This window comes from Callorhinus ursinus, unplaced genomic scaffold (genome assembly GCF_003265705.2).
Source record: "Callorhinus ursinus isolate GAN/ISIS: 27379988/994484 unplaced genomic scaffold, GSC_fseal_2.0 scaffold12, whole genome shotgun sequence".
NCBI classification, from domain to species: Eukaryota; Metazoa; Chordata; class Mammalia; order Carnivora; family Otariidae; genus Callorhinus; species Callorhinus ursinus.
The window spans coordinates 67,517,060-67,534,432 of record NW_027397074.1 but is presented as its reverse complement, the minus strand read 5'-3'; the positions used below and the strand labels follow the sequence as shown (position 1 = coordinate 67,534,432).

At 41.1% G+C, this 17,373-nt stretch overlaps 1 protein-coding gene across 1 annotated transcript in view; it reads right to left on the bottom strand.

Moving 5' to 3' along the window:
* Window positions 1-17,373, bottom strand: part of SND1 (staphylococcal nuclease and tudor domain containing 1) — a 409,554-nt gene that overhangs the window by 262,471 nt on the left and 129,710 nt on the right. The window contains exon 11 of the mRNA XM_025865530.2: window positions 70-159. Within this exon, the coding sequence (XP_025721315.1) occupies window positions 70-159 (90 nt within the window). The remainder of the gene's footprint in view (window positions 1-69; window positions 160-17,373) is intronic.

The window sequence follows — 17,373 nt, the reverse complement described above, 5'->3', positions numbered from 1 at the left end:
GATTCCATCACAAGGGCCCAGCTTAAAATGATCCCCAACCATTTGCAACTATGTTTCTGTCTCATTTACCTTTTTCCCAATGAGCTTCTTTCGAAGAAATTCCCGGGCTTCAAACATGTAGGGAATATCATATAGGGGACGTAGTTTCTTGTTCTTATCCTAAAAGAAAAACAAAATATCACATCAGAAATGAGAAACAAACATCAAAAAACGCACAAATGAACACAGCCAATAAAACAAAAGTACATCAAAAAACGCACAAATGAACACAGCCAATAAAACAAAAATACTAGAATACATCTGAAATATGCTACCTCCCAGTATCACAAATATTAACTAAGTGCCAATACACAGTAAATGATTAACAGATATTTGGATGAAATGCTTTACAGGGAATGAGATCATCTTTTTCACATGACAGACTCAAAAATAAGTAATGAAATGTTTGTAATTATCCAAACTGGAAACAAGCAAATGTTCATCAACGAGGAAAAGACCTACATAAACTGTCGTATAGAAGAAGCTAAGTATTAGGGCCCTTCAAATATTTATAGATACACTATGAATCTAGTTCTATTATTCTGTAAGCCATTATTAAGGACCTACCAACTCTTAGCACCACACAAAGCTCTGTGTAAATATATGTTATAATCCTGGATTCAAAATTCTTACAAACTAAGAATAATAACAGAGTAATACAAGAAAAGCTATGACACTGCAACAGATATGAAATGGCAACACAAAGCAGTTTTGAGTAAGTGCTAAATTGTGTGATACAGACTAGGGACTAAGTGCTATCAGAGTTTAGGGAAGTGGAAAGAAAGAAGTAATCAGGAAATGTTTCACTGACAAGGTGACATGGTTTCATTGACTTAATATGAGTTTACAGGACAAGAAAAAACTAGAAAGAAAATTAGAATTGAAAAAACAGAACAAGCTAAAGGAGGTAGGAATAAATAGTATTTCAACACAACATGTACACACATAAAAATCAACATACACAATTCTTTCGTTATCTCATAGGTCCCAGACTTCTCCCCAAAGAGGTTACTGTTCTAAGCAATGTAACTACAAGAATATGTGAGAAGGTTCTGGAGGAACTTGACAAAGAGGGAATGGATAGGAACTAAAGTGATATGAGAAGCATTAAGAGAGGCGCCTGGGTGGCTCAGTCGGTTAAGCGTCTGCCTTTGGCTCAGGTCATGATCCCAGGGTCCTGGGATCGAGCCCCACATCGGGCTCCCTGCTCAGCTGGAGGTCTGTTCCTCCCTCTCCCTATGCCCCTCTCCCTCTCCCTGTCTCTCTAATAAATAAAATCTTGGGAGGGAGGAAGGGAGGGAGGGAGGAAGCCTTAGGAAGGAAGGAAGGGAGTGGATAGAGGGAATAAAAGAAGAACAATCCAATATTCTAACTCATGATGACATGCATATGAAGTTAAGAGAAGTTTGTCTTTTGATGGGGGGTGTGGAGGGCAGGAGGATGTTACAAGAAATAGGGAGATGTTGGCTAGATTGCTAGGTCTGATTAATGTCAGACCTAAGTAATATCTCTCCCCTGCTGAGCCCCTAAGTTCCACAGGAACAGAGATCCTGTCCATCTCTGTTATCCTGTGACCCTGGAAACAAGTAGAGTGCCTCCCACTCATAGTACATGCTAAATAATAGTTGGATGAACTAACTACAAAAGAAATATGCAAAATGACATACACACAAAATCAAGTATGCTAGAAGAATAGGACTACACGTATAGATTTCAGAATCCCTAGGACCCAGATCATACGGCGGGGGGGGGGGGGGGGGTTGGGATTCACAAATAAAGAAGAAAATCAAGGACTAACTAATCCAGAGGTGTGCGGCTGCTTACCCATCCTGTAGCTCACCTGGCCTCACCTCATTATAATCCACTCTATACTGAAAGAGGTATTCAAGTTATTTTCCCAAATAGCCAACTACTCCTAAATAAAGAACCTTTATCATTTAAATACCCCATGTTTAAACTAATCCTAATGACAATACTGAGGTCAAGGGAACTGAAATAGGTGTTTCCTCCTATACCTAACCAAGCCTTGCTGCCCAGAACACATCATTTAAACAACTCATTGACATCACCAAGAAAAATCTCTATGAGAATGCGGAGAATTGAGTTTGAGCTCCACATTAATCGTGCAACTGCCTTCTAGTTCCTCTGGTTAAAACAACAGTAACAACAAGGCGGCGGCAGCATCCCAGCACTCAGTGCCTTCTTCTTGGAGGTTAAGGAGGCAAGTTCAGAAATGGAAGGCGAGCTCCTTTTCCTTCTTGGATGTGTGGGACTCCACAAGTTCTCAATGGGAACAACATGGATTGCCACACCTGGATCAAATTCCTGGGGTGTCATGATCACTGTATAGTGAGGGATGGCCCTAAACATGAAGTTTTTTTGCAGGAAAAAAAAAAAGAAGAGGAAAACAGGATACGTGAGGGTTGCTGGGGTAGAGGGAGTTCTGCGTAACATAAGGGCAAAATACACAGGATTATGGATATTTTATGAACATTCAGGCAGCCAAATCAAAATAGTGAGTCACTCCTGAGGAGCTAAGTATAATATATAAGCCATAAAATAGAGTTTATGATGACAGTCAATGATACAGTAAGAATGCTTGCTAGACAGAAGATTCTCGGTGCCAATAATGAACAGGATTTTTAATAAAGACAAAATCAACGGTTATCAGAATCAGCCCTCAGGAATAAAGAAGTGCCAATGTTTACATTCACAATGCAATGGAGGACAAATCTATTTACAGAGAGTAGCCGTGTAATTACACAAGCCTAAGTGAACATCATCATAAAGAGTGAAGTGAAGAAAATATTGACATTTACCTTGCACAGCCTCTTGATTTATCACAGGACCTGAATGTGTGAACCTTACCCTACTTATTCTGAAACACCACAGAGACCACAAGGCAGTATGACTTGACTGGACTCTGAAACAATGAGTGAAAGCTAAGAAATAATAGTTTTAACAAACATTCAAATGAAGATCACGAGATGAGGTACACCTAAGTGAGTGAAAATGACTGAAAAAGAAAGACACTCAACAGACACTCCAAGCCAAAAATGCTCTCGGAAGAATGAAAGAAAATAAGATAGTATATCAACAAACATCCCAATAAAAAACCGGGCAACTTCAGAGTCTGATTATATGTCTCTCATGAAGCTAGGAAAGAACTAATAGCAAAAGCAGAAAACAAGGTATCACAAGTGAAAACAGAATGATCTTGTTACTCTAACCCTTTAGAGCTAGTAGCTATTGACATCGGCAAACATCTTACAAGAGAGATATTATAAGTCCCTAGGAAACCACAAAATAAAAGCAATTCCTCCAAATTACCAGGTACATAAAAGCCTTTGAAATCTCTAAGAGGCAATTGAAGTATGGAATGTATTCTGAGAAAACGGGACTTTAGCGGAATCTTGCCTGCGAAAAAGGACTATCTAGTTTAGATTCTAATTTACACAGAAATATTTTTTAAAAAATAAAAATAGAAGAGAATGCTTGCTTTATCTGGTGGGCAGATAATACAAAAACCAATACGTGCTGTAATCACTGTTCATCCTGAGAAATGACCTTGTATGTAGGCCCTGCAATGACTCACACATTAGAGAGAGAACTTCAATAATCTGTACCTCTCACTGGTTTGGAGAGGGAGGCCTGACACTCACATCTCAGCATCTAAAGACCCACTTGGCATTTTTACAGGAAGTTATGTTTGGCTGGTTGCCAAAATGAGGTTGCTGTTCAATGCTCACTTGGAGGGAATGTCAAGGCCTTATATTCACCCCTAGTTTTGAGTTTCAACCTCAGGCCAAATTTTATCTAGCTCCTCCTGTAGCAAAAAAAAAAAAAAAAAAAGATATATATATACATAGATAGATAGATATATACAATAAAAAAAAAAAAAATCAAACCCTAGAGATACTGCAGGATTTCTTAAACAAGGCTTGAAACAAACCACGGGGGCAAAAAAAAAAAAAAAAGAGCCTAATAAATGTGGTTCCACTAAAATTAAAGCTGTTCTTTACTGAAAAGACTTCATGAACAAAGTTGACAGGCCAAAGTACAAACCTTTAGTAGTTGATGACTGAAACAGATCTGGAAAAAGCAGGGGAGGATGAGGGAGCTGGCGTGCAGGGCCACAGCTGTCATGTGATCAGGGTAGGCCTTATGGGGCAGATTAGAATTTAACAAAGACTTAAGGAAGGTATGGGATAGAGCCATCTGGAGAAGGGCAAGGACAGTGGCCAATGCAAAGACCCTGTGTTAGGAGCATGCCTGGTGGGTTCAAGAAGCAGCAAAGACACCACTGTGGCTACAACAGTGTGCACAGGGGGAGAGAAAGAGGAGATGAAGACACACGTCTGACTTAATATTTGAAAAAATTACTTTGGCCACTTTGTTGGTTAACAGGCACCATGACAAGGAAAGGGTAGAGAGCACAGGGAAACCAAGGAGGAGACTGCGACAGTAATCTGGGCAGAAAATGGTGGTAGATTACATCAAGGAGGTAGCAGTGAGGGAGGTAGGAAGTGGTCAGAATCGGGAAATATTCTGACAGACAGATGGCATGAGAGGTGTGGAAGAAAGGGAGGAGCCAAGGATGACCACAAGGATTTTTATATGAGAGAAAGGACACAGGGGTGGGGTCATCAGAGACGATGGCCAGGAGCTGAGTTCCGGGCATGCTAGGCAGACAAGGGGGGAGCTGGGAGGAAGGCTCTGCACTGGTGGTACACATTCGGCAGGTGCTGGCGTGCGGGCAGTGTGAAAGCTAGGCATCTGAAAAGGACTGAGGACCGGGCCTTGAGGCATTCTAACATTCAAAAGCGGTAAGAGAAGGAATCTGCCAAAGGAGAATGAGAAGGAGCACTCAGTGAGCTGAGTAGGAGGAAACTACCAGAGCATCAGGCCCTGGAAGCCAAGGCAAGAAAGCGAATTGAGAAGGAAGAAATGACCAACCGGGTCAAGTGCAGCAAGGCAGGAGAGAGCAGGACTACGATTTGCATGGTGGATGAGCTAAGTGAAGGTCATTAGTAAGTGGACAAGGAGAGTTCTGGGGGAGCAGCAGGGGCAGAGGCTGTTGGGAACCAGGAATGGGAAGCGAAGCCCTGGAAACAGCAAGCACATGCAATGCTTCCAAAAGCTGTGCCACAAAGGAGTATGGAGGGATTATGTGGCTGCTGGCAGAGGAAGCAGGATGAAGACAGAGCGCTTCTGTTTTCCATCATAGAGGAGAGAAATGATAGGCACTGGTCCAGTGGAGAGAAAACAAGTGACAATGTAGAAGAGAGGACAGGACTTCCAAGCCAATGTCCTTGAATAGGCAAGACAGGAGTGGCTTGACCCAGAAGCACATAATTCATCATCAGGTATGAGCACTCAGCTACTGTCAGGTAGGCAGATGTGGTGTAAGAGTCACTGGGAAGTTCTGATTAGATTTGCTCTGCAAAGAAAGGAAGAACTCTAGCAAATCAGTAAGAAAAAAGAGAAATGATCCAACAGGAGAATTGGCAAAAGGGATAAACAGACATTTCACTAAAGAACTCCAAATGGACATTAAGCATAGGAAAAAAGTAATTTTTAATCAATAATCAAGCAAATGTAAATTTGGCCACTATATTGGCCAAAACCTTTAAGGTGAGAATGTAGGGAAATGGGAGTGCCCTCTCAACACAGATGGGGAGTAAAACATGGTTCAACTACTGCGGCAGCTTGACACAGCGCTACTTGTCATCATTTGCTTAAATCCCTATAATTAAGAAAGTCTACTTAGAGGTAGGTATGTACCCTAAAAAAGTTTTATATGTACAAGACAAACGTAACAACATTCACATTAACGTTTCTGGTACAACCCTGGAGTAGAATACTACAGAGCAGTTAAGTTGAATTAGAGCAACCCAAATGAACAAATTTGAAAAAATATCGAGCAGAATAAACAAGTTGTAGAATTATTTGGTAAAATTCCACATAGAGACTAAAAACACACATGCAACATTATTCATAGAGCTATATAAGCAGCAAAAGTATAAAAATGCAAAGAAATGAAAGACAATGGGTATTGATGTGGGATGGGTAGTGGGAAAAAGAGAAAAGGAGCAGGGGGAAAGAAGCAGGTTTGAGGAGGAGTACACGAGACTTCCAGCTTTCTCTGTGAGGTTTTCTGTCTTTGAAAGAGAAAAAGACACGCTCAAGAACATGTGGTATATACCAAGGCTGAAAAGGAATGCCTGTTATATTATTCTATAATGTTGGAATGTTTTTAAAGCGAAAAACGTTCAGGGATAGGAAACCCCAAACCTTGTTTGGTCAACATTTTCCCTTTGCTCACAGTATTTTACTGCAGAGGAATAAAATATGAAACAATGGGTCATTTTTTTCCTCATAAAAAAATGCATTAAATTCCATTTTTTCCCTCCAAAAAACCCCCAAAAACCCAGTGTTCATAGATGCACCCTTCCATGAGGCAGAAGAGAATAATTTAACTACAAATGTGCTCTCAAATAACCAGTGTCAAAAACAAGTTTGATTTTTATTTTTAATAGGAGACTTGAACTATAATAATATTAATTAAAGTAGCCAAGCAGAATTGTACTCTATGAAGATCTTAAGACTGACTGTTGAACTAAAATAAGTACAGACATGATCAGATTAAAATGGATAAAATTTCCAACAGTAAATAATGGACAAGTTCCAGTTGCCCTGCCACACATGCCATTTTAATAAACAAAGGCTGCTATTTCCATTTGAATTATAGACTGAACATAGGAACATAACCACATGCCCTGGGCATATTTACAATCAAGAACCTTTCAATTCCTTTGCCAGCCAGGAAACAGAATCCACAGGGATATCCACTATTTTATGGTGCTTAGCACATAGAGTAGCATATTTTTAATAAAGGTGGTCACCTAACTAGAAAGCTATAGTCAGCACCTGGGGAAAGGTTCAAAATTGTAACTGCCTTGGCCAAGTGGAAGTCAGTTTGTGCCACTCTATCTAAAGGAACATACACAGTAAGTGCATATATCCAAACATTTCTCTAGGAGTTGTTTCATAGAAAAAAGATGCTTATTTCCCAATTAGCTTCATTTCATTCTTCCAATCAAAGTTATCTCTCAAAGGTAAACTGAGTCTATTAAAGAGACATGATCTGCTTAAGTTCCAAACTCACAATGCAATACATTCATACATATCTCCAGGAAGCAAAGAGGGAATGGTAAATAATAGAAACTTAAATCAAACTGTGGGGGTGAAGGGTGGGGGGGGAGGGGGGGAGGTGGTAAGGGGGAGATATTATAAAAATTCACAGGTGTAAGACTGGAAGGGGCTAGCTAGTCTTCCAACCCCATAATTATGCCCCTGAAGTGTTTCATTGCTTCTATAGGTCCCTCAAATTTCTCAATTTTTCTGACAACCATATTTGATCCTGCTGATTCTATGTTTAAGGATCTAATAACATACATGAAAAACACTCAAATTTAAGGTTTAATAATCAATGCTATTATTAATGATGAGGTTCAAGCTGAAGGAGTCTGAGAGAACAGGAGAAACAGGAAGGTCATTTTGACCTTATCCCTACCATTCTCCCCTCCAACAGGTCATAAAACCTCATAGGACAGATGCCCTTCCTATATCTGGAGGAAGGAAAAGAACATCCTTATTTCCAAAGAAAAGATAACACTGCAAAGAATCCAAACCAACAGGCCTTGACACTTCCCTCATACGCTTTGACCTATCATATTTCCAGCCAGCAGTCCATTCTTCATTGACCTAACATAAAAACACTCCAGTCTGTTTCTTATTTACTTTCTTATGGAAGCTCCCATGTCATATAAAACTTATATTAAATAAATCTGCATGTTTTTCTCCTGTTAATCTGTCTTTGTCAGTTTAATTTTTGGACCCATGCAGGGACCCTATGGGGGAAGGAAAACTTTCCTCCCCCCCTACAGTAACAACACTATCACCCCTACAACAACCACCCTACCAAGCAGGCTGAATGCTGACAACAATGCTACCTGAATTGTGGTAGCAAGGATTAGGATTCCAATTTTACAGCAAGGAAGGGAAATGTTCCTAGCTCATGTAACAGGTAATAGGAGAGCTGGGATTCTGGACCCAGCTACCTCAGAGGACTACGCTCATGGCTGGTGGGTGGGACACTATACTCTGGGACTGTTTCTTCCAAAAAGCAATCATCGCCTCTCAGTGGTTGTCACATTTTCGTGTGCCTAAGAATCACTGGGGAGCTTGCAAACACGCAGACTGCCAGACCCACACCAGATATTGTGATTCAGTAAGCCTGGTGTATGATTTCCATAATTCCGTATTTTTAATAAGTAGCAAGAAGGTCTGTGGGCCACCTTGAAAAATGATGCTGTATATATTGAGGGCCTAGCCCCACTTAAAACAATGGCAAGAAAAGGGGGGTTTAAAGGTTTTAAGAGTCAGAAAGCAATACTGAAGTGCTTCATGTCAAATGGTTAAACAAAAATTAACAAGTAAATAATGGAATTCAAGTGTATCTCTATATATGCAGTTGGAGGTGACTCAGTATACCTACTCCTTAACCTTCTACATAGATAAGACAACTTAAAACATTCTAGTAATAATGGTGACATAACAAGATTTTTCAAATATTCCTCAAGTCCAACTATAAGACCAAATGTGGAATCCAAGAATCAAGAGAGAAAACCAACACGCCCATGGGCAGGGAACAGCAAAAGTAGGCATATCCTCTCTCCTGTCTGCCCCTGTCCTCAGACACACAGTGGTCTAGACCTAGACTAGCCACACTGAAAACAGAAAAGAGGAAGTGACAATTCCCCAAAACAGGCCCAGTTACAACCTGGCAAAGTGCCAGGAAAACAGCTTCAGTGTATCCAAAGAGGTAAAGAAGCAGTGCCGATTTAGGCAGCCTTATGTCCTTGAAGGGACTCACCCGTCATCTGCAGTGCACAGCATATGATTATGTTCCACAGGAACTTGCACATCCCAAAATTAAAGTACCATTTTCAAGACCATCATGAAAGGGGAAAAAAAATGTCTCTGGAGACTGCTCTTCTGCTCAATTACATTAGCCAACTATGAGCATTTTCAGAAGTACTTGCTATTTATTGCTCAGATGCAGTAAGGCTGAGGGAGGGAAGGGGGGGGCAAGAGGCCAAATATCAGGTCTTTTTCCCCCAAGCCCCTGTCAAGGCTGTAAGAATAAATACTTTAAAGGCTCTCAGGGCTCCAAAACCATTATCCAAGCAACAGACCATATAGATATGGGGTCCCTTCACTTAGATGCAAATACTTCTTCTGCAGGCAGGAGGAGGGAGTGAAATCAAAGGGCGGCACTAGCCTTCACGGACGTCAAGGCTAAAGAACGCCACAGCTCACAAGTAGGAAGCTGTGCGACCCACAGCCACGCTGCTCTCGGGCCCACGAAGAAAACGGAAAATAAACGAGACTCTGGAGTCCTGCCCCATCATCTTCTCCCTGCATAGGGACGGCTTCCAACACGTAAAAGGGTAAAATCTTTTCCCCTCGCTCACCAACTGCTCTGAAAATAGAAGTCTGCTCCAAGGGGGAACTAAGTCTGGGCCACCTTTCCAAGAGAAATAGTGAGGATTCTGCCGATGAGACAGGGATAATGAGACAGAAAGGGCACTGGATCCTTGAAGAGAACAAAGCTCAAGTTCACTACTCCTGAAGTCACAGACGGAAGAACTGTCCTGGACCTTGAAATCAAACACTCCTCAAGTATGTGATGGCAACAAATGATCAAGAGTTAAGTGCACAGCTTGCTGCTGATCCAGAGAATAAGAGCCCGGGCTCTAAACAATGATTCTGGCACCAGCAGCTCCTGGCTGCTCAAGTGCCTCAGTTTCCTCCTAAGAATCAGCAATTTAAAGAATTACCTGGCATTATACAAGTGAAAAGAGCAGGCAAAATTATTTCAAAACCCTGTAAAAATCATAAAAGGGCTAGATGTATTAGTACAAATTAAGGCAACTCCAAGTTCACATTCAAGGAACATTTCAGGTAATATAAAGTCCACAGGAAAACCAAATCTGCACCTGCAGTGTTACAAAGAAGCAAAGCTACTTTGCTAAGTTTTACAACATCTAACATGGATGTTAACAAGAGCTAAAATGTCAAGAGACAGAAGAGATAAGCCAAAGTTACAGTACTAATCACTTTCTGCCTTGTATTACTGTAATTTAATTACTCCATATAGGTCTTATCTTCCCCACCAGACCACAAAAGGGAAGATCACTGTGAGAGAAAAAAGATCTTTATATTGCCCAAGAGTGCCTAGCATAGTGCCATAGTCCTAGAAAATTCAACATGCTGAGAGAATACAATGAGGAAAACAAAAAGTCCTATCTAAAAGATTTATTTTTTTAAACTCAAACTGTACTTGTGATTATAAGAATAAATGGAATTGGTTAATAAATATTAAAGTGAATTTAAAGGCGGGTGAGGGGAGAGAGTATCACTGTAGGTTCATACCACTGTTAGCAGATTCACTGAATGAAGGCCCCTCATACAACAGTACTTGAAGGTGAACTACTTCTATTTTTTTTTTAAAGATTTTATTTATTTATTTAAGAGGGAGAGAATGAGAGACAGAGCATGAGAGGGAGGAGGGTCAGAGGGAAAAGCAGACTCCCTGCTGAGCAGGGAGCCTGATGTGGGACTCGATCCCAGGACTCCAGGATCATGACCTGAGCCGAAGGCAGTCGCTTAACCAACTGAGCCACCCAGGCGCCCGAAGGTGAACTACGTCTAATGTCTCTACCTTCCGGCTAGTATTACCAAGTAAGATGCTATACTACACAAATGATACTACTGAATAATGATTAAAAAGATTCCAGGCTAGATACTATCTCACTGTACCAAACTATAAAATCAAGGCTCTCTGTAAGCAATGATGCAAAAGTAATACTCTAACTGCAGTGTGTAATGTCAGAAAAAACAAGTGTATAAAATTCAAATAATCGGTCTGTTCCCTTTTGACCTGGCCGAGAATTTAAAGCAATCTTCTGTTCTCTCTGCAAGTTTGACATAATGAATTCTGTTACTTACAATCTCTGAAGGAAAAAAAATACTCTTGATCATTAGCTAATGGTTACCAGAAATCCTTACAAGAGCACATAATACCACTCAGAATTTAAGTAAAGCTGAATTGATATTTTTAAAATATCAAGTGTGACAGTTCAACACTAAAATAAATGATACTAAACTACAATATAGAAGCAGATTTCCTAATGTGGAATCAAAGTAACAGTCCCCCCTCCCCCAACTCATAAATTTGAGATTAAACTTAAGCCTAGACAAGGGCATGTGCTGGGGTGATGTTTCTGGTGGCTAAGATGGAAGAAAAGAGAAGGCGAGGGGAAGACTGCAGGGCCCTTCCTCTGTTCTGGAGACTGATCTGCAACAATACTAGCAGGTGCAACGTGAAGCTGAATGACGCACGCACTCTTCGTGTGCTGTCCAAATGGGCAAACAGGGCTAGGAAGAAATAAAAAATAATGAGTGACTCTCTAGTAGGACCTCCTTCTACCAAGCTAGTAGTTCTGAAGATTGACTGCACAATGAATCAATATTAACATGGGAAACCCCTTCATTGGAAAGAACACAAAAAGTCTGCAAATAAGAAACCAGAGTTTAAAAGCGGAAGGGAAAATGGAGCAGGGAGAAAGCATCTTCAAGGACAAAAGCAGGCCTGGAGGTCTGCGAGGTAATGGAAACCAGCAGGGACCGGTACATCACAACTGGCTCTTCCCTTCTGGAACTGCTTTCCTTTTCACTGGAAGCTCATAATTAACCAGTTGGCCCCAAATCATGTTTTCTAGTAATGGAGAAATCTTCTCCCACATTTCTTACCCTTCATCCCCAGGCTAAAAATGGAGAGCCAATGCCCTCAGAAGAGACAACCCCGTTACTTAAAGTACAGGCTACATGCCAGATGAAACCCATCCAGCACAGTAATGTGCCACAAGCCCTCCCACAGTCCTAGAAGAGGAGGAAGGAAAAGGAGGAAAAGAAAATAAATCTCTTACAATAGGAAACCAATTTTCTCTGTAATAGATCGCAGGATCAGGGAAGCCCATTTAGAAGATAATTTTTTGTTAGAGGAATGTTTCTTTGTGAATGCCTTTCCTTCTTCACCATATTAAAAAATAACTATTAAAGTTTCTTCCTAGAAGAACACAGAAGAGAAAATGATGCTGGATATGACACCATTATTTAGCTGGTGCCAGTGGAACCTTCAATTGAGCCAGATTTCAAGTCAAATTTGTGCAATAAATTGTGATGCATTTCAAAAACCGAGACTGAATTATGTAAGTGCATGGCTTAAGGTCTCCCTTTAGACACTGAGCTTCTGCCTTGCCAGCTGCATTACTCCAAGGTCTAAATCAGGCTGCCATGTCTAGTGCCATATATTTTATCCACCAAATTCAAAGTACGCTCAGTCTGGGTTTAATTCACTAAAACAAGGCCTGTGCCTTCAGGACAGGTTATCATTCTAGCCCTACAGAACAAAAAGGACTCTCTTTTACTCTATAGTCTACCTGTCATCAATCAGAAATGACAACATTCATCAACCACTACCACCATAGAGAAACATGGACGAATCAAGTTCCCAGAACGGTGAACAGCATGGACATTCAGGTCCAGCACCCAGCTGGCAAGGCAATTCTAGAACTAGAGGCATTATGCCTTGCCCTACCACAGGAAGAGACCTTGACAAGGTTGAATCCAGACTTGCTAGAAGTTGCTCCAGGAAAGAGATTGTCCTTTCACCCAACCTGGAATAAACACAGTCAGGAAGGGGTTGAGGTTATTCTGTACCAGTCATTTGCACCTAATGCACAAGCATTCTAGTGACCAGATCCCCAGAAGAGTCGGGTGAGGGCAGGAGGGCCTGAGTAGGGAGTCCCCACTCTGAGCTCCGCAACAGTGGTTATCATCCATGGCTGTGTCATCGGGCTGAGACTGGAGCCTTGGTCAAGGAGAATGCAGTTTAAGCTCCTGTTTTATGTAATATCACTCTAAATTCCCTGGTTCTTCTAGCCATAAACAAAACTTTAACTGTGCCTATTTAACAACATTTTTATGTCAATCACACCACCATCCCATTGCGACACCCACACACTTACTGTTCCTACTGCCGGCCTTCTGACTTATTAACTCCCTAACAGAAAGGGATGGCTCCACTCAGTTTCTCCAACACACTGTTAAAAAAGCAAAACAAACATCCCAAACCATGTGAATGCCTACTATGTGCTTGGTACTTTAAAAATTATTTCTAATCCCCACAGCAACCAATTAGGCTGGAATGACTAGCTTTGCTCAAATAAGTTAGATACCCAGAGAAAAAACGTGCTCAAGATAACACATGTCAGAGCAGAAGATCCCAAAAAAGATCTGTCTGGCTCCAGCATCCATACTAGTTTCTCCCTTTCATCTGCCTCAATACTACTGAGGTGGCAAGGACAGACCAATAACCCACAGGCTTTTCGCTCCCGACTGGTTCCACACCCAATCCCCCCACAGACCTGAAAAGGTCAATTAATTTCAGCATGTACTGCATCCCCACCCAAAGCCACCAGCTCCTGGGAAGCTCAGCGAGATTAAGTAAGCGGGACACAGTATTTGTGCCAGTTATGAAGCTACTGTCACTCAGTTTCAAACCTAACCTTTTTTAAATTCCACTTTGTGATGCTGAGATGGGCAAACTGCCAAGCACGTTTCTGCTTTGCCAGCTGGTTCCCTGTTAGGCTCTGCCAATAGGAGATGTTAGCAGGAGAATGGACAGGAAGAAGGAACAAACTCTTTCCTATTCCTGTCAGCTTCTCCAGAGCTACACTTCTTCCTCTCAGCAATGGCAGTTTGTTCCAGGAGCAGTAACTGATTCCAGCTTACAGTTTTCCCAACACTCCCAGAAGTCGTCTCATCACACCTCCTCAGATTCTCCAGAACCAATCAACCGGCAGGCCCTCCTGGCAGGTCTGGGTCCCAGCTCCATGGTGTTTCTTCTTCAAGCTTAGACACAAAAACATCAGCTTGACAGAGGTCTGTGTCCCCCTTCCAATGGGTTCATCCTCCAATTTTTAAGTTTTCATATTCCATCTCTTATTTGTCATCCCAACACCACAGGTGGTAGCTGCATCTTGTAATGAACACCTCTATGTGAACCTTAGGGTTCTCTTTTTGCCTTTTTAGTATTCCCATGCCTGATTAATAATTTCTTACATTAAGTTGCATCTGTTAAAGTAACTGGTATGGTTTCTGTCTCCTAAAACAGTGGCCAAAAGCCTCCTTGCTATATAACTGGACAAAGAAACATGCAACCACCAGATAGGTCGATACTCTTGATAACCAACACTCTCCTCCTCAGAGAATACTACCTCTTACCCATTCCAGACTATGGCACCTGACCAGGACCCCTATATCAGGACCATGCACGATGTAAAAATGTGCATAAAAGACTCAAGAAGAATGGAACGAGTGCACATGAAAAGCTTCCACAGTTAAAACAGAGGATGGAGTGGGGCTCCAGGGTGGCTCAGTTGGTTAAGCGTCTCAATCTTGATTTCGGCTCAGGTCATGATCTCAGGGTCGCGAGATCGAGCTCTGTACTTAGCATAGAGTCTGCTTGAGATTCTTTCTCTCCCTCTGCCCCTTCCCCTGCTCACACTCTCTAAATAAATAATGTTAAAAAAGAGGTGATGGAGAGAAATGCTTGAAAGATTCAACTGGTAACGTAAGTACCACACTAGAGTAAAGAGATTTCCAAGCCAGTATGTCCCTAATCCATGAAGTCAACAAGACATAAAATTTAAACAATGAGAAGAATGTATCCTAAACTTTTTCTACCTGATACATTGTTAAACGCTCTCTTGGATAGTGAATCACTTTGTGATCTTAAAAAGCTCAACCATAACAAGGCTACATTCATGGTTTCATTGGTTGGGATCACTGTAAACACAGAAAGTAAAAACCTTAAATGTTTCAAAGTGGATACTACCATAAAGAAGAACAGAAATAAAGTGAGGATTAGTAGGGATGGCCAAACTCATAGGCATAGAACACTAACAACATGTCATTTTTCTACTACAGCAAAATGGAAAACTAACATCAGATTTGATATTATATATCTTATCATAAAAGATTACTGAATGGATTCTAGAAACTCCTCTTATGTCATCAGTCAAAAAAGGGGGGGGCTCAGTGGTTGGGCGTGTGCCTTCGGCTCAGGTCATGATCCCATGTCCTGGGATCAAGCCCAGCATTGGGCTCCCTGCTCAGCGGGAAGCCTGCTTCTCCCTCTCCCACTCCCCCTGCTTGTGTTCCCTCTCCCTTTCTCTCTGTCAAATAAATAAATAAAATCTTAAAAAAAAAATTTAAAAAGTGGAGCTCAGTGGTTACCAGGGACCTGAGTGGAAGGGGAAAAACATGTTTAATGGGTATAGAGCTTCAGTTCTACAAGATAAATCTCTGGAGATCTGTCTCCCAACAACATGCATATACTTAACACTTCTGACTTGCACACTTAAAAAATAAGGAAACTGGTAAATTTTAAGTTAGGAGGTTTTGTTTTTTTTTTAAACCACCAAAAAATGTAGAACTCATTCAAGGTAACAGTCTGATTTCTATAATCTCGGAGAAGCATCAGCATGCTATCAAATTGCAAGTTAACATGCGAATTCTCAGATATGATTCCAGATCTCTGGTTGACAGCACAAAAAAAAAAGAGATTACTTGGTCACTATTTATGGATACGATCATGCTAGTCCAATTCTGATCCCAACAACTATATTCCAAACTGTTTCCTTCCTGAACAAGAACAAGAACCACAACAGAATCTTCTACTCTTTTTATGTTCTATCCTATGCCTGGATGTGACTGCTTCTCAGCACTAGAGACTCTACTTACTAAAATGACAAAAATTCTGTAAGACCCTGTTCAAATGCCATCCACCCTCGCCAGCAAACCTTCTCAGAGCTCTCTAACCAAATGTCCTTTCTCTTCTAGTGGCATATCTTACCCAAGTCTGTATGTAGACAGACTGCTTACATCCCATAGGTGATTAGAAGCTATTCCAGGTTAAGAACAGCATCATACTCACCTTTGTAACCCAACTGTACTTATTTAATCCTCAGAACAATTCAACTGAGTAAGCAAATGAGGCTCAGTGTAATTTAGACCCTAGGTTCCACCAGGAGAAAATGGCAGGGGCAAAACTTGAACTCTGATTCCATAATCCATAGCTACTAGATTCTACTACAAGGCATTTAAGGACCCTGTGTGCACCTCCAACAGCTTAGGGAAGGAGAAAAAGAGCCAATTTCCTTCTTTCAACCATTAAGCATTTTGTCCTACAAGAGTAGAGTTGGTGTGCAAAAAGAAGAGAGAAATCAGTTAGCCTGAGCATTCCCTACAAAGCATTACCCCCACCCCGGGGGGGCGGGAGAGGTGTGCGCAAGGTGACCTCCTCACCCAGAACTCCAGCTCAGCCTCACCACTAGATGACAAGAATGCTGGGTGGCTCCTAACAAATGTTGCTGAATGTGAGAAAATTACCCAGGGTCACTGCTAATGAGAAGCCAGAACATCTTGCCACTTAGCTACAGAATATTCACCTAATAAATCTTACAGATTTGAACAAAACCCAAGACCAGGAGGTTACAGGAAAACAAAACAAAACAAAAATTCAGAACACCAGCTTAAAAATCCATATCACCTCCCTCCATACTTCTAAAAAATGAGGTATAACCCATTTTATCAGTCCTAATCAGAAATAAAAGGCTGTAAGTAAAAATAAAACCAAAAAAACACCTCAAATATTTCCTTCTGAACAGTTTAATTGTAATATATGGTCACTTATACTCCCGAGGAAATTCCTCTTTTTACCTTGACTTAGCTTTATTGATCTAATTTTAATCAAGGGCAAGTGTACAGCAAAGGATGAAGGGTCAGCAACCCAAATGAAATGGAGAAACAAGAGATAAACACTCTAGCTCAGCAAATGGGTCAGCTTGATAATGGGCCCCAAAGAACTATCATGGCCACATAACAAGGCATTGGGGAAAATCAAACTGCATACTTTTTTTTTTTTTTAATTGCAGTATACTGTATTTCCTTAAGGGGAGAAACGGTCTTTGGTAGGATGGAGTGCTGCCCAGCACAAATGAACCACAATGTTTAGGTTATAATTAAGTATGGAAACAATACCATCATGTAGGATATTCACTAGCATAGTGAGAACTGGAAAACACCCTTGTTTTAGCTGTAAAATATTTTGTTTCTTTGTCTCACACAAATTACGAATGC